This window comes from Delphinapterus leucas, chromosome 13 (genome assembly GCF_059928025.1).
Source record: "Delphinapterus leucas isolate spDelLeu-1000000601 "Yukka" chromosome 13, BTC_Dleu_Yukka2, whole genome shotgun sequence".
Taxonomy (NCBI): domain Eukaryota; kingdom Metazoa; phylum Chordata; class Mammalia; order Artiodactyla; family Monodontidae; genus Delphinapterus; species Delphinapterus leucas.
Genome location: NC_143141.1, coordinates 74,611,686 through 74,635,680, shown reverse-complemented (window position 1 = coordinate 74,635,680; position 23,995 = coordinate 74,611,686). Strand labels below are relative to the sequence as shown.

The window sequence follows — 23,995 nt, the reverse complement described above, 5'->3', positions numbered from 1 at the left end:
GCCTGTGCTCTAGAGCCCACGAGCCATAACTACTGAGCCCATGTGCCACAACTACTGAAGCCCATGTGCCTAGAGCCCGTGCTCCAGAACCAGAGAAGCCATGACATTGAGAAGCCCGTGCACCGCAACGAAGAGTAGCCCCCGCGTACTGCAACTAGAGAAAAGCCCACGTGCAGCAACGAAGACCCAACACAGCCAAAAATAAATGAATTTTTAAAAAAAGAAGAAACAGGTAATCTGAATAGGCCCATATCCATTACAGAAGTTGAATCTGTATTTTTAACCCTTCCAAAAGAGAAAGCTCCTCATTCAGAGAGCTGTACTGGCAAATTCTAAACATTTAAAGAAGAAATAATTGCAGTTCTACTCTCTTCCAGGGAATAAAAAAGGAGGGAACACTTCCCAATTCTTTTATGAGGGCCAGCATTATCCTAATAACAAAAACACATACATACATTACAACAAAAGAAAATAAGAAGTCGGTATCCCTCATGAACCCATACAAAAAACCTTCAACAAAATGTGAGCAAATTGAATGTAGCACTATATATAAACGACTTAAAAATCACAACCCAGGGGGCTTTATCCCAGTGATGTAACACTAGTTTGACATTTGAAAATCAATCAGTACAAAGAGAAAAGCTATACGATCATCCAAATAGATGCAGATGACAATACTCAACATCCATTCTTGATAAATACTCTTGGAAAACCAGGAAAAGAAAAGAATTTCCTCAGTCTGATAATGGGCGCCTTCAAAAAAAAAAAAAAACAGCTAATAACATCATACTTAATGATGAAAGACTAAGTACTTTTCCACTGAGATCAAGAACAAGTCAAGGATGACTGCTTTCACTACTAGAATGCAATACCACACTGAAGAACACAGCTGGTGCAACAAAGTTAGAAAAAAATATAAATGCATACAGATTGAAAGTTTAAAAATAAAATTATCTACTCCAGACAATATGACCTTCTGTGTAGGAAATCCCAAAGAACCTACAAAATAAATATATAGAACCTACCAAAACACTACAATAAGGGACTTTAGCAAGGCTGCAGAATACAAGGTCAACATAAAAAAATTCAAATTTCTATAAATTAGGAAAAGAAAATTGGAAATACAATACCACCAAAAATATGAAAAACAGATAAATTTTTTTTAAACTTATGTTCAAGATGTGTATGCTGAAAACTACAAAATACTGATGAAAGAAATCAAAGAAAATGTAAATAGATACACCATGTTCATGAAATGAAAGACAATATTGTTAAAATGTCAATTCTCCCTAAACTGATCAGAATCCTGTTATGATTCAATGCAATCCCAAATTCACAATAGGATATTTTTGTAAAAATCAACAAGATGATTCTTTGTATTTCCTAAGAGTTCTAGATCCAAATCTCAGTAAGGTATGAGAATAGAAGATACTATTCAGATGCCTAAACCCCACCCTGTTCTTGGTACTTTTAAAAAGTTCCTCATGTTATTTTAATATGCATCCAAAGCTAAGAACTACCAACAGAGAGCTTCGAATGCAATTCTAAGACTTTGGCTTGTATTTCACAGGCAACAATAAATCAAAGGACATGACCAAAGATGAAAGAGAATTGATCATATTGTGTTTGTATAACTCCTTCTGGCTCCAAATCTCATGTTCTTCCTTCATAGAGACAAAATACTATCCACTCCTTGCTGCAAAAAAAGAAACTAATGTCATCTATGCAGACAAGACAGTGTGGCAGAGCCCAGCATACTGGCAAGAGACCCAGGTGAAAATCAACTCTGTAACTGAAGAAAGTGCTCGTCAGTAAATGCCATAAAACAGGTCTTAATGGGTCTATGACATCTTTACTTCTAAAAATTATTATAATAGCATTTAAACAGCACTTTTTCCAAATCTTCAAAATGCTTTAGAAACACTAATATTCTCAACACTTTGCATCTCTTATTCAAATATTCTTTAACTCAACTCTGTTGCAAATAATAGTCCTGGATTCAGAAAGTCTTACATTTAAATACAGAATAGCAGCTGTATTTCTCAACTGACCTGGATCAGCACTACACACCTGTGCCCTCCTCTACTCATTGGGCTTATTACTGGTCTCAACAGCTGGTCTCAGGCCAAGCAGTCTGTAGATGCATTACCAGAATAGTGCATTCACTCCTCAACTAATTATTATCAGTAACACGTGGCCCCTTAACTCGTCATCTCTCGTTATCTATTTTCCAACCACTTTCCTATTCACAGCAACCACACAGCAATCTCCACTCACAATCTCCCACCCAGCCAACGGTGGATCTTTTCTCCTCTCTGCCTGCATGCTCTTCTGAGTCTGCAAATGTATCTGCACTTAGCATTGCATGCTTCATTGAGGGTGAGGGGATATGCATCTGAGTGTCAATACGTAACCCAGTAGGATAGAGGGAATATATGTCAGGTTGCGGGTGCTCTAAGTATGGGGGAAAGGAGAGGTATCTGAGATTAAGGGTCATAGTAAATGTGAGGGGGATGAATCTGCAGGCAGGAGAGATTTGGAAATGATGCTTAGTGAACCTTTTTGTTTAAGAACCTGTTTATACATATGTAACTGTGCATCCTGAGAATGGGGGAATGGGCCTGAACCCACTCTTAATTATGAACTCATCTTTCCCACTTATAATGCTTACCATCATTTACAACTTTAGGTTCACAGTTTCACCTACCAAAAGGTTTATTCACCCTTTGAAAGGAAATATTAATATAAACAAGTTAATAAATGATATATTTAAAGATACTCATAAATATTTATTAAAGATATTTATATAAAAATCTAAGTATAACAGCATGAAGACACAATCATCCAATAAAATTAGTGAATGGGTAGCCTCACAATTCTTCCTCAAATCATGTTATTTTTATTTTTATTCAAAAAGAAAAAGAGTTAGCTCCCTCCTTGCAACTATTTGCTTTGTAGGTCAAACTTCAGCATTTACTCCTTTGCTCTGAATGCTCTTCTTGGCATTGAAATCCCTCAGTCTACTTTAAGCCTAACTACAACTTCCTATAACTGCCCCCAAACACAGCAAAGCCAAAGTGGCGCTTTTACTTCTGTAATGTTCGGTTGGAGCTCTGCACTCTTCCTCTGCAATTAGAGGCAGTAGGGGGAAGCTGCAGTCACTTAGCAGCCTAATCCCCTATGATTCCGTCCTTTATCTGACTGATGACTTCTTGGAAAAACTCATTCTTGATCCTTCCCACCATACATCTGAATTTAATCCACATACCCTGGTCAAGTTACATTTAAAACTGAATAGTCAGCTGCCCCTGGCCATCGCAAATATAACCTCACCAACATCCATGTTTTCAGTACTTCCAAAGTCAAGTCCAAGTTCATACCAGAATCAGTTCTCTTCAAACAAGATCTGGAAAGATCTTTAACCTGGTTTCATCATAAAAAATGTGAGGCACTTCAAATCTGGCCTAGCTGGAAAGTTGGGTATAACTTTTTTTTAAAGGTATTTAAGGTATAACACAATTAACAATGAATATTAACCCCTACAGAAAGATACTAAAATGAAAGGATAAACAGGTAATATGTGAAGATGACAGCAGAGAGGAAACTTATTATTTTAACCCCACCCACACAGAATCCTTCTGGGGAGCACCCTCCCTCAATAAGGAACATGATGATTCTCTGTCTCAGACTTCTCTGCATGATTCACCTCCATAGATCCATCATTTTAGAGTCTGACAATAAACCATGCCCATGACTTCTAAAGAGAGTTCTTATCACCCAACACTGAGAAAACACCATGATTAGCTCTGCGCCAAGCTAAGCAAGCAGTGAGTCCCCCTGAATAAACACTGTTGAGTTTTGACATGCAGGTGCCTTCAGAAGTCTCTGCACTCCTCACTTGTGCCGTCTGGATGGGAATTTGCTCATTTCAGTTTAGTAAAGTCTCAAATTTTTTGACATTTAAACTAACCCAGGGACTTCCTTGGTCGTCCAGTGGTTAAGACCCCGTGCTTCCAATGCAGGGGGCGGGGGTAGATGCCTGGTCGGGGAACTAAGATCCCACATGTCGCACAGTGTGGCCAAAAAATATATATATATATTTAAACTACTGTATATAAAATAGATGACCAACAAGGACCTACTGTATACCACAGGGAACTATACTCAATACCCTGTAATAACCTATCATGGAAAAGAATCTATAAAAAGAATGCATATATGTGTATATACGTGTGTCACTGAATCACTTTGCTGCACACCTGAAACTGGCACATTGTAAATCTACTATATTCAATAAAAAATTTTTAAAAATAAACTAACCCAAACTGGATGGTGTTTATAGCTTTGCACTATCTAATAAGAGCTTGCTATTCAAATGAATACTTTTGAAAACAGGACTGTAGGGAGCACTGTTTACTTAAGAAAACAAGCTGTTTCTACACTTTTGGCAAACAACTGTAAATGCTGTCAACCATAAATGAGTACTTCTCGCGTGAAAAATAGACTTCTACTTCAGAAACAGTATTACCAGTCCAATTATCTCATGTAGCTAAAAGTAATGAGAGCATTTCTCCTTGGTTTTCGAAAACTCGTATTTTTCCAATTAATCTTAATTTACAAAACTTCAGTGAATGGATTATGCAATAATCAACGGCAAATCAAGAATCCATTTGACAAATGTCAAACAGTTTAATCAAGTAAAATCAACACAGAATATTATTCAAATTTACCACAATCAGAATGCCTGCTAATTTTCATTTCAATCTTACAAATACTTACTAAGAATCCAGCATTATACACTTTGCTGTACAGCAGAAAATAACACAACATTGTAAAGCAACTATACTCCAATAAAAATTAAACAAAAAGAATCCAGCATTACATTTATTGAGGAATCAAAGAAATATAAGGTAGAATCTCTGCTCTCAAAGACTTTCAATCTTACTTGTATAATTACAAAGCAGTTGAGAGCATCATACATTCGAAAGTCAAAATAATGATACAGATAAGTACTACAGGTCATCTTAGGGATGAAAATGGGATTGGTGATTATAAGGAAGGCTACAGGGTAGGTAAAAACCAGGGGAGGTGGGGCAGGAGACCAACCAAAATACATGGAGAGAAGAAATGAGCATGTCATGTTGGAAAACCTGAAAAGTGCCTCAAGTAGCTTAATTAGAGTTTGGTGTGAGCAGGGAATTAAGGACTGACAGAAACTGAGGCATACAAACTTCATTCAAAAACCACAGGGAATCTTTGAGGGTTTCCGAGGTGGGAAGTTGCATGATGAAAATAGTGTCTTAATCAGATTACTTTGGAGGTGAGTACTGAATGGACTGGAGAAGTCTCTCTCTTACTTCCTCTCTCCTTTTCAGAGAAAAACAAAGACAAAGAAAAAGCAACACTCAGAAAAAGTATTCCTCTTGCCCTTTCTTTAAAAAAAAAATTATAAAAAGGAAATAATAAAATAAGACCAAAATAGCAATCCAAAAAATTTTTTAAAATCTGAAATATTAGCTAATGGTCAAACCCTTTGCAGGTCTGCATATCCTGAAATCAAACAGAGTCCTTTTTGAAAACTGGCACAAATGCATGAATTCTCTTGGGAGAGAAGAAAAGCTACAAAATTTAAAGAGTAAGTAAGTGATGGGAAAAGTAATAAGTGAACTTAGAAGTAATTCTGCGACCAAGCACTTAGACTGGGGCTCGGTGAACTGGTTTTGGTGATGTCACATCACACAATCCACACAACAGCGGCATCCTGAAGGGCAGAGGATGTCGTGAGGGCACACGGGCTCCACTCCTCCTCTTCCACCAAAGTGGCTGTTTGTCTCCATTGTGCAATAGGTTTCCCCTTAGGATTTCACATTTTTAAAACATTCAAGACCCCTAGCTCGTTCTCCACCATCCCCTGGAAATTTCCTTAAAAAGCTATGATCAGATCTTTCTAAGAGTTAAATGTGCTACTATCGAGGGCATCAAAACCTTCCCATTCAGCACTAGTTCTCTCCTATTTTTTTTTCTCTCCTATTTTTATTTGGTTTTTTCCTGTCATCTTGAATCCATCAAAGAACAAGCAAGGATATTAGTAAATACTGTATATAAATAAATGAAATGTTTGTGTTTCCCAGGAAATTATAGTTTTGTTTAAAAATCACTAATGAGGAAGACTGTAACCCAATATTATCCTTTTTCAGCAATGTCCATTCCATAATATGCTAGCTGGGCACATTTGGAATTTAAGGAATACATTTCCTTTTACTTAAAGTGAACTAGTTTGGTTTTGCTTTTTTTTTTTTCTTTTATATTGCTTTATTTTTTGCATCCAGTATTAAAAGGGAACTATGGAAACTTTCAACATATCCAAATTAAACTGCTAAAACAAGATTTTAAAATAGTTCTCAGCCATATTTCCAAACTACACAGGAACTTTTTTCATATAAAATCACCATAAATTAGACATATAAAAGTCTTTACCCTAAAGGAAACTTTAGATTGTTCAAATTTGAGAGAATGTGTTCTACTGTTATTTTAGGTGGTAAACAATAACCCTGAGCCTTTCATTGATACATTCAATATTGATATGCTTTGAAGATTTTATCCAAGCCTAGTTTCATTAGATACATGATTTTTAAAATACGTTTGTTCCATTAAAGGTGGAATTTCATTATATCTCAGAACCAACATGTTTGGTGAAGGCCACAGACTCTTTTACAAAACAAATCCTGATGAAAAAAATAAGAGGGAAAATAAGGTTCAATAGTCAGATAAAGTGTAAAAGGAATTTCTCAGGAAGTCATTATAGAACATTTTTCTTTCTTACACAGGGAGTGGAAAATGCAGAATACTATAATTATCCAAGAAGAATGCCCTATCAGGATTAAAATATAAAAGTTTACACCAGCAACTCAAAATGAGATAAGTCTTGTAGAAACTAAATCTTTTGTCAGAAATCACATGGCCTAATCAATAGCTGGTACCAGGCCTGCCCCTACAGCACCATGATTACAAAAAGAGGCCCATATACATATGTCTAAATATTAAAGTTATCAATCAAGCTAACAGATTAATTAAAATATGTTATATCTCTGTACAATGACTAATATACCTTCAAAAGGGCCTGGAAAGTCAAATTCAAATCTAGGATTCTGAGCCACTTCATGGCCCCACATGGGGAGAGTCTGGCCCCCTTTTCCTGCCACCTCCAACACACCCCATACTTCAAAGAACCATATATGCATGTGGACACTCCAGCCCATGTGTCCATGTTTTGCCCACATCCACTGCAAATATCCAACCCAAGACCACTCCTCGGACCCAGGAGTACAACTACCTTAAAAAAAAATCAACAAACAGGACAACTTATACCAGTTTCAAAAGCATAAGTATTAGAACAAATGGACCGGGAACTTAAAAATAAACATAAATATATCAAAGAGACATATGAAAACAGACATTTTCAGGGAAATGCAAATCAAAACCACAGTGGGATTTCACCTCATGCATCTTAGAATGGCTATCATCAAAAACAATAAATAACAAGTGGTGGTGAGGATCTGGAGAAAAGGGAACCCTTGTGCACGGCTGGTGGGAATGTAAACTAGTGCAGGCACTATGGAAAACAGTATAAAAATTCCTCAAAAATCTAGAAACAGAACTACCAAATGATCCAGAAATTCCATTTCTGGGCATTTATATGAAGAAAATGAAAACACTAACTCAAAAAGATACATAAACCCTCACGTTCACTGCACCATTACTTACAACAGCCAAGACATGGAAGCAATCTAAGTGTCAATCAATGTATGACTAGATAAAGAAAACATGGTGTGTATGTATGTGTATGTGTATATATACATATACACATACACATACATACAATGAAATATTAGTCATAAAAAAAGAAAGAAATCTTGCATTTGCAACAACATGGATGGACTTCAAGGGCAGTATGCTAAGTGAAATAAGTCAGAAGGGAAAAGACAAATACCATATGATCTCGCTTTTTTTTTAATAAAAAATATTTTTTAAAAAAATATTTTTTAATAAAATACTAAAAAAATATTTTAATAAAAATATTTTTAATAAAAAATATTTTAATAAAAAAATTTTAATAAAAATATTTTAAAATATTTTTAATAAAAATATTTTTAATAAAAAATATTTTTTAATAAAATATTTTTTAATAAAAATATTTTTAATAAAAAAAAAAAAGAAATCCCCAGTTCAAAGATATAGAGAACAGACTGGTGGTTGCCAGAAGCAGGGGGTGGAGGGTGGGCAAAATGGATTAAGGGGTCAAAACATACAAAATTCCAGTTATAAAATAAGTAAGTCATGGGGATGTCATGTACACCATGGTAACCATAGCTTAAAATACTGTAGTGTATATTTGAAAGTTGCTAAGAGAGATCTTAAAAGTTTTCATCTCAAGAAAAAAAACTTTTTATAACTATGTATGGTGATACACGTTAACTAGACTTACTGTGATGATCATTTTACAATATATAGAAATACTGAATCATTATGTTGAACACCTGAAACTAATATAATGTTATATGTCAATTATATTTCAATAAAAAAATAGAAATAATAAAAGTCAAACTAAAAGAGAGATTAGCAATATGAAATAAGAACCATAAATCATGAAAAAGAATGAATCAGATATTCTAGGTTTGAAAAATACAACAGCTAAAAATTAACATAACAGATGAGACAAACAGTAGAATGACTCTAAACAAAGAATATATTAATGAGTACAAATGCAGACTGATAAACTCTTCTAAAAGGAAGCAGAGAGGGCTTCCCTGGTGGCACAGTGGTTAAGAATCTGCCTGCCAATACAAGGGGCACGGGTTCAAGCCCTGGTCTGGGAAGATCCCACGTGCTGTGGAGCAACTAAGCCTGTGCGCCACAACTACTGAAGCCTGCACGCCTAGAGCCCCTGCTCCACAACAAGAGAAGCCACGACAATGAGAAGCCTGCGTACCACAACGAAGAGCAGCCCCCACTCACCACAACTAGAGAAAGCCCATGCACAGCAATGAACACTCAATGCAGTCAAAAATTAATTAATTTAAAAATAAAAATAAATAAAAGGAAAGCAGCAAGTTACAGAATTGAAGCATATGTGAGAAACAATAGGAGACAGAGGAAGTAAATATGACAACATTCCAAAAAAGAGAAAAAAGAAATAAAAACAGAGGAAATATTTGGTAATGGCAGACTAGTTAATTCTGATCACCTCTTCCTCTGAGGAAAAGTAGTAAAGATGGGAAAAAAAATTTTTAATCTCCCTGAATGCAAATGAGGACTAACAACTGAGTTACCTAATACAAAGGAGCTGGATGTCCAGGGAGGTGAGTGCAACGACTGAAACTACTTTTTCCATGCAAGGGATTTTCTGATTTCAGAAGGGAACCAGAAAGGCTGAAGTACAGAGTAGTAACTCTTTGATAGTATTAAGGGGCTAGAAAAGAGATGTGGAACATTGAATCCTGATGAAACTGCCTACTCCTGCTCCCATAACTCTGGGTTGAAAGCCCAAAGGCTGCACCTAAAAGCACTAGTGTGCAGAAGTAAAACAGGGCCTCACATGGGCTGAATTGCAAATAACTCAGGTGCTTCTGGACTGTTATGGTCTCCAGGCACCTGGCAGAAGAAAACATAAATACAAAAAAAAAAAAAAAAAAGAAAAGAAAACATAAATACTCTCTGTAGGAAAACATTATCCTAGGCCTCAAAGTATTTCTGCAAATAATTTTGCAATATAATGACTGGTACATACTAAAAATAAAAAGTAATTTTGGAATATGTTTCTCACATAATAAAAAATAACAAGGCAGAGAGGAAGTAAGATGACATGAACGAAAAACAGAAATAGCAAACAGCACAAAAAGAACCATAGGGAACCTAGATATTGGATTACAAGCACAAATCTTACAGTAACTCTGCTTATTATATTTAAGGATTATGAGATAAGAATGATGCATCTGGCATCACGGTAATATTGCTAAAAACCAAAAGAAAAAAGAAAAGAAAAGAAAGAATATCTTAAGAGTTGCCAGAGGAAATTGACAGATTACCATCAAAGCAGCTAAAATTATATCCACTATTGATTTCTCATCAGAAATTATGGAAGCTAAAAAAATACTAGAACAATATTCTTAAGATATTGAAAGAAAACAATTGTCAACCAAAAACTCATATATCAAATGAAAATATAAGTATGAGAATGAAATTTTCAAACAAAAATTAAGACGACGTGCCACAATCTAACTTGCAGAAAGGAAATGCCGAAGGGTGTTCTTCAGGAAGAAAGAAAAGAATTCCTGATGGAAGCTTAAAAATGCAGAAGCAAGTGAAAAACAACAAAACTAGTATATTTAAAATTAAGCAGACACTATTTTATTATAGTCAACATCATTTAGTTTACCTATAAATTAAATGATGCTCACTGTTTAAAAAAATTAATAAGGCCTGCTTGATTTTAAATATATATAAAATAAAAATACACAATCTCAATGACATAAAAGAATGGGTAAATGAAATTAAAGCGTCCTAAAACCAAAATGGTATAGAAACACATCAGTCTTTGTATTACCTAGAAAGAGAGTAATGGTACCAATTAATCTTAGACTTTGAAAAATCAAGAATACATACTGTAATCTCTAGGGTAAAAAGAGAGAGATGAAGGGAGAGCCTACAGATTAAAAGAATCTTAAAAGAATATCAACTGCAGGGAGACCTTCAAGATGGCAGAGGAGTAAGAAGTGGAGATCATCTTCCTCCCCACAAATACATCAGAAATACATCTAGGGCTTCCCTGGTGGCGCAGTGGTTGAGAGTCCGCCTGCCAATGCAGGGGACACGGGTTCGTGCCCTGGTCCGGGAAGATCCCACATGCCGCGGAGCAGCTGGGCCCATTAACCATGGCCGCTAAGCCTGTGCGTCCGGAGCCTGTGCTCCGCAACGGGAGAGGCCACAACAGTGAAAGGCCCGTGTACCGCAAAAAAAAAAAAAAAAAAAAAAAGAAATACATCTACATGTGGAACAACTCCTACATAACACCTACTGAAGGCTGGCAGAAGACCTCAGACTTCCCAAAAGGGAACAGATGCCCTCAGGCGACCTACAAGCAGAGGCAGGGCCAAATCCAAAGCTGAACCCCGGGGGATGTGCGAACAAAGAAGAGAAAGGGAAATCTCTCCTAGCAGCCTCAGGAGCAGCAGATTAAATCTCCACAATCAACATGATGTACCCTGCATCTCTGGAATACCTGAACAGACAACAAATCATCCCAAAATTGAAGCTGGTGGACTTTAGGAGCAACTGTAGACTTGGGGTTTGCTTTCTGCATCTAATTTGTTTCCGGTTTTATGTTTATCTTAGTTTATATTTAGAGTTTATTATCATTGGTAGATTTGTTTATTGATTTGGTTGTTCTCTTCCTTTTTTGTATAGATAGATAGATAGATATAGATATATACCTTTTTTTTCCTTTTTCTCTTTTTGTGAGTGTGTATGTGTATGCTTCTTTGTCTGAGTTTCTCTGTATAGCTTTGATTCAACCATTTGCCCAAGGGTTCTGTCTGTCCGTTTTTTTTTTTTTTCTTTTTAGTATAGACTTTAGCACTTGTTATCATTAGTGGATTTCTTTTTTGGTTTGGTTCTCCCTTCTTTCTTACTTTCTACTTTTTCATTATTTTTATTTTTAATAATTTATTTTAATAACTTTATTTATTTATTTTTTCTTTCTTTCTTTTTTTCTCCCTTTTCTTCTGAGCCATGTGGCTGACAGGGTCTTGGTGTACTGGCTGGGTGCCAGGCCTGTGCCTCTGAGGGGGGAGAGCTGAGTTCAGGACACTGGTCCACCAGAGACCGCCCAGCTCCATGTAACATCAAACGGCGAAAGCTCTCCCAAAGATCTCCATCTCAACACTAAGACCCGGCTCCACTCAATGACCAGCAAGCTACAGTGCTGGACACCCTATGCCAAACAACTAGCAAGACAGGAACACAACCCCACCCATTAGCAGAGAGGCTGCCTAAAATCATAATGAGGTCACAGACACACCAAAACACACCACTGGACACAGTCCTGCCCACCAGAAAGACAAGATCCAGCCTCATGCAGCAGAACACAGGCACCAGTCCCCTCCACTGGGAGGCCTACACAACCCACTGAACCAACATTAGCCACTGAGGGCAGACACCAAAAGCAACAGGAACCACGAACCAGCAGCCTGCAAAAAGGAGACCCAACCACAGTAAGTTAAGCAAATGAGAAGACAGAGAAACACAGCAGATGAAGGAGCAAGGCAAAAAAACACCAGACCAAACAAATAAAGAAGAAAAAGGCAGTCTACCAGGAAAATAATTCAGAGTAATGATAGTAAAGATGATCCAAAATCTTGGAAACAGAATGGAGAAAATACAAGAAACGTTTAACAAGGACACAGAAGAACTAAAGAGCAAACAATGATGAACAACACAATAAATGAAATTAAAACTTCTCTAGAAGGAATCAATAGCAGAATAAATGAGGCAGAAGAACGGAAAAGTGACCTGGAAGATAAAATAGTGGAAATAACTATTGCAGGGCAGAATAAAGAAAAAAGAATGGGAAGAATTGAGGACAGTCTCAGAGACCTCTGGGACAACATTAAACACACCAACATTCGAATTATAGGGGTCCCAGAAGAAGAAGACAAAAAGAAAGGCACTGAGAAAATACTTGAAGAGATTGTAGTTGAAAACTTCCCTAATACGGGAAAGGAAATAGTCAATCAAGTTCAGGAAGCTCAGAGAGTCCCATACAGGATAAATCCAAGGAGAAACACGCCAAGACACATATTAATCAAACTATCAAAAATTAAATACACAGAAAAATTATCAAAAGAAGCAAGCGAAAAGCAACAAATAACACACAAGGGAATCGCCATAAGGTTAACAGCTGATCTTTCACCAGAAACTCTCCAAGCCAGAAGGCAGTGGCAGGACATATTTAAAGTGATGAAAGGGAAAAAGCTACAACCAAGATTACTCTACCCAGCAAGGATCTCATTCAGACTCAGTGGAGAAATTAAAACCTTTACAGACGAGCAAAAGCTAAGAGAATTCAGCACCACCAGACAAGCTTTACAACAAATGCTAAAGGAACTTCTCTGGGCAGGAAACACAAGAGAAGGAAAAGACCTACAAACACAAACCTAAAACAATTAAGAAAATGGTAACAGGAACATACATATCGATAATTACCTTAAATGTAAATGGTTTAAATGCTCCACCCAAAAGACACACACTGGCTGAATGGATACAAAAACAAGACCCACACATATGCTGCCTGCAAGAGACCCACATCAGACCTAGGGACACATACAGACTGAAAGTGAGGGGAAAGAAAAAGATATTCCACGCAAATGGAAATCAAAAGAAAGCTGGAGTAGCAATTCTCATATCAGACAAAATAGACTTTAAAATAAAGACTATTACAAGAGACAAAGCAGGACACTACATAATGATCAAGGGAAGATCCAAGAAGAAGATATAACAATTGTAAATATTTATGCACCCAATGTAGGAGCACCTCAATACATAAGGCAAACGGAAACAGCCATAAAAGGGGAAATCGATAGTAACACAATCATAGTAGGGGACTTTAACACCCCACTTTCACCAATGGACAGATCATACAAAATGAAAATAAATAAGGAAACACAAGCTTCAAATGATACATTAAACAAGATGGACTTAATTGATATTAATAGGACATTCCATCCAAAAACAACAGAATACACTTTCTTCTCAAGTGCTCATGCAACATTCTCCAGGACAGATCATGTCTTGGGTCACAAATCAAGCCTTGGTAAATTTAAGAAAATTGAAATCCTATCAAGTATCTTACCTGACCACAACGCTATGAGACTAGGTATCAATTACAGGAAAAAATTTGTAAAAAATACAAACAAATGGAAGCTAAACAATACACTACTAACTAAGCAAGAGATCACAGAAGAAATCAAAGAGGAAATCAAAAATACCTAGAAACAAACAACAATGAAAACACGATGACCGAAACCCTATGGGATGCAGCAAAAGCAGTTCTAAGAGGGAAGTTTATAGCAATACACTCCTACCTCAAGAAACAAGAAACATCTCAAATAAACAACCTAACTTTACACCTAAAGCAATTAGAGAAAGAAGAACAAAAAACCCCTAAAGTTAGCAGAAGGAAAGAAATCATAAAGATCAGATCAGAAATAAATGAAAAAGAAATGAAAGAAACAACAGCAAAGAAAATAAAGCTAAAAGATGGTTCTTTGAGAAGAAAAACAAAATTGATAACCTATTAGCCGGACTCATCAAGAAAAAAAGGGAGAAGATTCAAATCAACAGAATTAGAAATGAAAAAGAAGTAACAACTGAAACTGCAGAAATACAAAGGATCATGAGAGATTACTACAAGCAACTATATGCCAATAAAATGGACAACCTGGAAGAAACAAATTCTTAGAAAAGCACAACCTTCCAAGACTGAACCAGGAAGAAACAGAAAATATAAACAGACCAATCACAAGCACTGAAATTGAAACTGTGATTAAAAATCTTCCAACAAACCAAAGTCCAGGACCAGATGGCTTCACAGGTGAATTCTATCAAACATTAAGAGGTGAGCTAACACCTATCTTCCTCAAACTCTTCCAAAATATAGCAGAGGGAGGAACACTCCCAAACTCATTCTACAAGGTCACCATCACTCTGATACCAAAACCAGACAAAGAGGTCACAAAAAAAGAAAACTACAGGCCAATATCTCTGACGAACATAGATGCAAAAATCCTCAACAAAATACTAGCAAACAGAATCCAACAGCACATTAAAAGGATCATACACCAAAAAAAAAAAAAAAAAAAAAAAAAAAAGGATCATACACCATGATCAAGTGGGGTTTATCCCAGGAATGCAAGGATTCTTCAACATATGTATATCAATCAATGTGATACCCCATATTAACAAATTGAAGGATTAAAACCATATGATCATCTCAATAAATGCAGAAAAAGCTTTTGACAAAATTCAACACCGATTTACGATAAAAACCCTCCAGAAAGTAGGCATAGAGGGAACTTACCTCAACATAATAAAGGCAACATATGACAAACCCACAGCCAATATCGTTCTCAATGGTCAAAAACTGAAGCCATTCACTCTAAGATCAGGAACAAGACAAGGTTGTCCACTCTTGCCACTATTATTCAACAGAGTTTTGGAAGTTTTAGTCACAGCAATCAGAAAAGGAAAAGAAATAAAAGGAATCCAAATCGGAAAAGAAGAAGTAAAACTGTCACTGTTTGCAAAGGACATGATACTATATGTAGAGAATACTAAAGATGCTACCAGAAAACTACTAGAGCTAATCAATGAACTTGGTAGAGTAGCAGGATACACAATTAATGCACAGAAATCTCTTGCATTCCTATAAACTAATGATGAAAAATCTGAAAGAGAAATTAAGGAAACACTCCCATTTACATTGCAACATAAAGAATAAAATACCTAGGAGTAAACCTACCAAAGGAGACAAAAGATCTGTAGGCAGAAAACTATGACACTGATGAAAGAAATTAAAGATGATACAAACAGATGGAGAGATAAACCATGTTCTTGGATTAGAAGAGTTAACACTGTGAAAATGCGTATACTTTCCAAAGCAATCTACAGATTCAGTGCAATCCCTATCAAACTACCAATGGCATTTTTCACAGAACCAGAACAAAAAATTTCACAATTTGTATGGAAATACAAAAGACCCCAAATAGCCAAAGCAATCTGGAGAAAGATAAACAGAGCTGGAGGAATCAGGCTCCCAGACCTCAGACTATACTACAAAGCTACAGTAATCAAGACAGTATGGTACTGGGACAAAAACAGAAATATAGATCAATGAACAGGATAGAAAGCCCAGAGATAATCCCACGCATATGTGGTCACCTTATTTTTGATAAAGGAGGCAAGAATATACCATGGAGAAAAGACAGCCTCTTCAGTAAGTCGTGCTGGGAAAACTGGACAGCTACATGTAAAAGAATGAAATTAGAACACTCCCTAACACCATACACAAAAATAAACTCAAAATGATTAAAGACCTAAATGTAAGGCTAGACACTATCAAACTCTTTGAGGAAAACATAGGCAGAACACTCTATGACATAAATCACAGCAAGATCCTTTTTGACCCACCTCCTAGAGGAATGGAAATAAAAACAAAAATAAACAAATGGGACCTAAGGAAACTTCAAAGCTTTTGCACAGCAAAGGAAACCATAAACAAGACCAAAAGACAACCCTCAGAATGGGAGAAAATATTTGCAAACGAAGGCAACTAACAAAGGATTCATCTCCAAAATTTACAATCAGCTCATGCAGCTCAATATCAAAAAAACAGACAACCCAATCCAAAAACAGGCAATAAACCTAAATAGACATTTCTCCAAAGAAGATATACAGATTGCCAGCAAACACATGAAATGATGCTCAACATCACTAATCATTAGAGAATGGAAATCAAAACTACAATGAGGTAACACCTCACACCAGTCAGAATGGCCATCATCAAAATATCTACAAACAATAAATGCTGGAGAGGGTGTGGAGAATAGGGAACCCTCTTGCACTGTTGGTGGGAATGTAAATTGATACAGCCACTATGGGGAACAGTATGGAGCTTCCTCAAAAAACTAAAAATAGAACTACCATACGACCCAGCAATCCCACTACTGGGCATATACCCTGAGAAAACCATAATTCAAAAAGAGTCATGTACCACAATGTTCACTGCAGCTCTATTTACAATAGCCAGAACATGGAAGCAACCTAAGTGTCCGTCAACAGATGAATGGATAAAGAAGATGTGGCACATATATACAATGGAATATTACTCAGCCATAAAAACAAACAAAATTGAGTTATTTGTAGTGAGGTGGATGGACCTAGTCTGTCATACAGAGTGAAGTAAGTCAGAAAGAGAAAAACTAATACCTTATGCTAACACATATACATGGAAACTAAAAAAAAAAAAAGTGGTTCTGATGAACCTAGGGGCAGGACAGGAATAAAGACTCAGACATAGAGAATGGACTTGAGGATATGGGGAGGGGGAAGGGTAAGCTGGGACGAAGTGAGAGAGTAGCATTGACAGATATACACTACCAAATGTAAAATAGATAGCCAGTGGGAAGCAGCCGCATAGCACAGGGAGATCAGCTCGGTGCTTTGTGACCGCCTTGATGGGTGGGATGGGGAGAGTGGGAGGGAGACGCAAGAGGGAGGAGATATGGGGATATATGTAAATGTATGGCTGATTCACTGTTATAAAGCAGAAACTAACACACCATTGTAGAGCAATTATACTCCAATAAAGGTGTTAAAAAATAATAATTAATTAATTAATTTTAAAAAAATCAACTCCAAACATGGACCTTATTTGAGTCTCAAATTAAACAACACAAAAATAAAAATTTGTAAGAGAATTAGTGAAATGGAAATTTTAACGTATTAATGAATATTTATATTAATTTTCAGGTGAGATAAGGGCATTATGGTAATTTTTTAAGGCATCCCATCTTTTAGAGATATGTATGCGCTGGAATATTTACATATGAAATGGTAACGACATGTGAGATCTGCCTCGAAATAAGTCAAGAAAGTGGGGAGGAGGGAGGCGGAGAGCCTGGGGATATAGATGAAATAAGACTGGCCATGTACTGGTAATTATGGAAGCTGTGTTACGGGCACACTGTTACTATAATATTCTTTCTATGTTTGTATATGTTTGACATTTTTCTTTAAAAAACATTTTACGAAGAAGACATCTTAAGTAAAAAAAAAAATCAAGCTATAAATTGGGACAATATATGTGCAACACACATAATCAAGAAACGACTGTTATCTAAATTATAGGAAGAACTCTTACAAATCAATATAAAAAGAAAAAATAACACACTAGAATAATGGGCAAAAGACACAACGAGGCATTTCACAGAAGTAATAAATATGGCCAAGAAACATATGAACATGCTCAGTAATCAAGAAAATGCAAATCAAGATAACAATGAGATGTCATTTAGCAAAAACTAAGAAGTCCAAGAACTCTAAGGCTTACAGAATGTGAATCAAAAGGATCTCTTATGTATGGGTACAATTTGGAAAATTAATTTTATACTTTCTAAATAGCAGTTCAGAGTGAAGCTGAGCTTTCATATACCCCACAGCTCAGCAATTCTATTCCTCAGTTTAGAACCAAGAGAAACACTTGGACACAAATAAGAATATTCCAAGCAGAGTTGTTCCTTAGAGCAAAAATCTGGAAAACACCAGAATGGTATAGAAACACAACAGAATGTTATATAACAGTTAAAATAACTGAACTATAGATAAATGCAACATGAATGAATCTTTAAAATATGTTACTGGCTGAAAAAAATAAATCAGATAATAGTACATTAGTATGGCACTCTTTTTAAAATATTTAAAATTAAACAACACTTTCTTTATGTCCATACATGTGAACAAAAATGGTTTTTAAGACGCAAGGAAACGATAATACAAAATCAGAATAGGGTTCGCCTTAGTTAAGTGCAGTTCAGTGGGATGGGTTAGGAGATAAATGTAAATTATTGTCAATGTTCAAGTTCCTGGGTCAGATAGTGGGTTGGTGGATGTTTATTATTTCTAAGAATGTTTGAGGGAAAAAAGAGTATATAAAAAAAAATCACTTAGAAGCTATAGCAGTAATCCAGGCGAAAGATGATGCTGGTGGTCTGGGATGGTAGCAGCGGGGATGGAGAGAAGTACATAGACCTGAAGGATATTCAAGAGGTAGAAATGAAAGAACTTGGTAACCGACTGGATGTGGGAGCTGACAGAGAAGGAAGAGTTATAATGACTCTCAGGTTTAAGGAACTGGATGGGGAGTAGGACTATTTAACAAGAAAGGGAACCACAAGTTTATAATGCACTTCAAGGAGTTCAGTAGTGAACACTGTGGTCATCACCTTCATATCTAGTCCAGCCATCCCCATGAGGAGGCAACACAGGGTGAGGGCGAGAATTTAACTATCCTCTGCCCCAAAGGCACAAATCCTTTGTTTCAGCTAAAAAGCCTACCACTTACACATACATGGCCCAAACGCACATACCCGGTGGAGGCTCAGGTACTTTTGTTCAGTGTTGAAAGAAAACCGGCTCTCTCCCCCACCTAGACTTGACAGGAAGCATTTAGTAGCTGTAGCAGGCATTTTTTGAAGTCAGCATAAGGATGAAGCTAATAGAAAAGAAGGTCAAAGCCAAGACCACTATAAAGACACGCAGGGATTTCCCTGGTGGCCCAGTGGCTAAGACTCCACGCTTCCAATGCAGTGGGCCCAGGTTCGATCCCTGGTCAGGGGACTAGATCCCACATGCCGCAACTAAGAGTTTGCATGCCACAACTTAAGATCTTGCATGCCGCAACTAAAAGATCCCCCATGCCACAACTAAAGACCCGGCGCAGCCAAATAAATAAATATTTTTAAAAAAAAGAAGAAATGCAGCCAGGGCCCTGATTCAACCACAGTCCTGTCTCTGGCTCCTCTGTTATGTGAGCCTATTGTTCCAGTTACTGTGAAAGCCCATCTGAGTAGGCTTTCTATTGCTTATAGTTGAAGATGTGGAACTAACACCGAGGTTGGAAACAGAAAGGAGTTTTATAAATCCCAAGCTCTAAATCACTAAATCAGCTCAACTGAAGAAGAGGAAGGAAGGTTTCCTATCCCTCACACTGGGAATTTGGATATCCTTGTTATCAAAAAGAAGAAAAAAATGTTGGTTAGAGCATCACCTGTTGTACCTTCGGACCAGACCATGTACCTATGGTACTGTAACTGTGGTACTGAGGACCTGAAACAGGAAAAAACTGAGGCTAACAGAATGTTTTGGCTATTCCTCATAGCTTAAAGTCTACACACAGATGTTTATAGTATCATTCTTCATACTTTTCAATGTTTTTAATTGTCCAGTGTGAAATATTTTAAATCTAAGTATTAAAAAAATTAATTCCTAAGAAAATACATGCTTAAGGGAGAAAGTCTTAGACCCTATTTGTTCCTGATGATTGTTTTAGGGTCTCACAATCTATTATAATAATCAGAAACAACCTGACCAAAAATTTGACTATGAATTTGGAGGTGAGGGAATTTAATAATTAAGTTAATTGCTGTATTCAAATTTTAACTTTGAGAAATTATGAAATACAAAAGCTTGAAAAGATCAGTTAAAATAATAGGAATTCTACATACCAAAGGGACTCTCCAGCCTAAATAACAAAGTGGCCAATCTATTAAAGAGACTACTACCTTTGGAAGTGTTTAACAACAAAATGCCCTGATTTTCAAAAATAAAATTCTGATAACCAGATCCTTTCTTTTTTCCAGTACATGAAAGCCAATTTCAAATTTCCGGAGAGCTAACTAAATAAGCTCTTATCATATGAAGAGTTCAAGGTCAGTAAAGATGTGATGATTTATTCTGATGCCCACGGTCAACATTTTAAACAGGATATGACTTGAGAATTACCAAACTCACCCCTGCCATACTATATTCTTTACTCTTAGCTCATTCATCTTTTTGCTTTCCTAGTTCTCTTCAGTGTGCCCTCCTGCTGATTTACTGTCTCTTTTTTCTTTTCCTTTGTCTCTTTCTGCCTGTGTCCAGCTTTCTCCCACTGTGTCCCAGGACACCTCTGTACCTTCTGCCCTTACCTTTGGTCTTCCCATTCTCCCTTTTGCTATCTCTTCACTCTCTCTTCTCCTCCCTTCTTTAGCTATAGTACTTATTTGATATAATTATGGAGTCAAAGTTCATAATCTCTGCTTTATCATTTTTAGCTCTAAGATGACTTTTATTTCTGACTTTAAAAAGTTTCTTAAATTGTGTTGTGTGGCCCTGAAGTGACTTACTCAGTGAGTCAGTGTCACAATAAGGTGCTGCTTACTCACCACAGAATAATGGTTTTTACTAAGGTTTTTAGATCAGAAGAGTCATTCCTTGGACAGTATAAACTTAACCTACCAGATTAACTGCTAAAAAAAAATGGCATTAGAATTCTGGGACATATGCTACATGCACACTCATGTTTTAAAAATTCAAATTTCTTTAAATAATTTTTTATTAAATGGATGGAATATCTAATTTGATAACATCTTATAAAAATGTGGGGGCTTCCCTGGTGGCGCAGTGGTTGAGAATCTGCCTGCCAATGCAGGGGACACGGGTTCGAGCCCTGGTCTGGGAAGATCCCACATGCCGCGGAGCAACTGGGCCCGTGAGCCACAACTACTGAGCCTGCGCGTCTGGAGCCTGTGCTCCGCAATGAGAGGCCGCGACAGTGAGAGGCCTGTGCACCGCGATGAAGAGTGGCCCCCGCTCGCCACAACTAGAGAAAGCCCTCACACAGAAACAAAGACCCAACACAGCCAAAAATAAATTAATTAATTAATTTCTTTTAAAAAGTGAATTTAGTGAGTGCCTATGTTGTGACTTGACCTTGACACTTGTATGGTTTTACCATTAATTCACAGAACCCTCAATATTATGAAGTATAACTAATAGCATTCTACAAATATATGAACTCATTTTCCTACAGAGAGAAAAATGAAGCAGAGAGAATTAACCCATCCAAATCACACTGCTGATAATACAGCAGGGATCAGACACCTGAACTCCTGGTTCCCGGAAAATAAATACTAACCTCTGTGCTTCCATCATTTATGATTTCTTTTTTATTTTTATCATACCAACTTAATTCTCCATAAATACAAATATAACAACTCATTTCTGTTTTAATTTGGAGGACATTTAGTTTTCTCCTATTGTTTTAAGGTTTAGAACACAATGTTCTACATTGAAAAGAATTAAAATAGAATCCTAAACATAAATAAAGAGAAAACAAGGTACTATAGTCCAAAGGCAATTGCTATTACATAGTAAAGAAAAGTTAGTTTAAAAGTCAAATAGGAAGCCTCATAATCAAATGTACCACTTGGCTATATTTCACTGGATAGAGAACAGCTATATTAAGGTACCGACAATTTTACCAAACAATTATGTCTCAAGTGTTGTGAATCTCCCTAATGTTACAGAGGTTAATATGTGACATGCCCCAAGACAGTAAGTCACTCTGGCATTTAATCAGTCTTTAGAAGGGACTTGTACTAATTCATTTCCCTTTTAACTGTGATTCTAAGTTGACAACCCTTGGCAAGGCAGTACAGAAGAAGGATGATTAGAAGAGAAACATTCTTAAAATGGATTAAGCAGGGCAGCTACTAGCCTGTCATATGCAGCAATCATAAAGTTGAGGAGGAGGCTGATGGACTGTTCCACACTGATTTGGTGAGTAGAAGGAAGGCGCTTGTTCAGCTGGTAGTAGATGGATGAGATGACGGTCTCGAGGCGAGACACACTGATCTCAGTGGTATGGTCCAGTGTATTAAGGCCATTGTCTCGGAAGGCTTCAATCATGTTCCAGATATCAACAAGATGGACTGGAACACAAAGAAAATAAACTCTGTGTTTATTTTGTCAACACAAACTTTGTGTTTATTTTGTAACTTTCTCAACAGTTCAAAAGTTTTCATTCAGCAGAAAGATATAAGAACTTTACATTTACTTATATTTAATAGAATAGTGAAGGGTGGCAGAATATGTCACCCCAAGATATGCCACTTTGGCATACGGAGTAGTTTGAGCTAAAGACGCCTGAAAAACAGCAGATGCCAAGAAGGACACTCTGACCTCCCCTTTTCTTCCCAAAAGCAGGAAGTAAAAGTCCCATGTGAAAAATGCCCTCCCTATTCCAAGAGGAAAGAAACATCCTCATCGCCAGAGACGGTGAATTGAGTCTGAGTGAAATCTGCAGACTTTGTTAAAATAGCTCTTATCTTTAGTCTCCTGACATATTTTAGTTATTTTTCCACAACTGCCACTCTTTGTTCAACTTAGTATATAAGCACTTAGGCCCACTCACTCCTTTGGGTTTTCATTTTCCTATGGGGGCTCCCATGTACATGTAAAAATCCATATGCTTTTCTCCTGTTACTCTGTCTTATGTCAATTTAATTCTCAGGCTCCGCTGGAGACCCTGAGAGAGTAGAGGTAAAGTTTTGCCTCCCCTTTGTAGCTTCAAAAATACACAATGAAAATGTAACAGAACCTCAAAGAGACAAATTCACAGGCTTTGTGGGAGATACTAAGACACCTCTCTTAGCAAGTGACAGAGCAAACATACAAAAAAAATAAGTACAGTCATAGACAAACTTACAACTAACAAGGCAGGCATAATGGACACTATATGAAGTCCTGCCCCCAGTGATTAGAAAATATGCTTTATTTTCAATAACACAAAGAACATGTAAAAAAACTGACCTTATCCTGAGTCATAAAACTAATCCCAATAAGTTTTAAAGGATTAAAATCATATAAGCCATGCTCTGTGATCAAAATGAAATTGTCAGAAATCATTATCAAAAAGAAAACTTTTAAAATAAACTTTAGAAATGAATAAACACACTACTTGGAAATTTCCTTAATCTGATTAAGTATATCTACAAAAAACTGCAGCAAATTACTTAATAGTAAAATGTTGAAAGCCATTCCTCTGATATTGGGAATAAGATAAGAAATGCCCACTGTCATCATTCCTAGCGTATTTCAAATCCTAACCTATATAAATATGCAGTAATTATCAGTACAAGTACTGGAAATAAAAGTAACTGTCATTATTCAGAAATGACAAAATTACACACATTGAAAATCATAAAGATTCTGCATGTATATCACTAAAATTAATATTTGAGTCTAGAATGACTGCTAGGTACAAATCAAGATATGAAAGTCACTGTATTTCTAAATATATACCAGGACTCAGGAATAAATCCAATAAAGGATGTGCAACATC

The 23,995-nt window shown here is 36.5% G+C and overlaps 1 protein-coding gene across 10 annotated transcripts in view; it reads right to left on the bottom strand.

Annotated features, from left to right (window-relative positions):
* The window catches only part of DTNB (dystrobrevin beta), a 244,825-nt gene that overhangs the window by 182,199 nt on the left and 38,631 nt on the right, over positions 1–23,995 (bottom strand). For all 10 annotated transcript variants that reach the window (XR_016395508.1, XM_022574276.3, XM_022574279.3 and 7 more), the window contains exon 4: positions 22,370–22,583. Coding sequence is in view for 9 of the 10 variants with exons in the window: in XM_022574276.3 (XP_022429984.1) it covers positions 22,370–22,583 (214 nt within the window). In the remaining variant the exon portion in view is untranslated. The remainder of the gene's footprint in view (positions 1–22,369; positions 22,584–23,995) is intronic.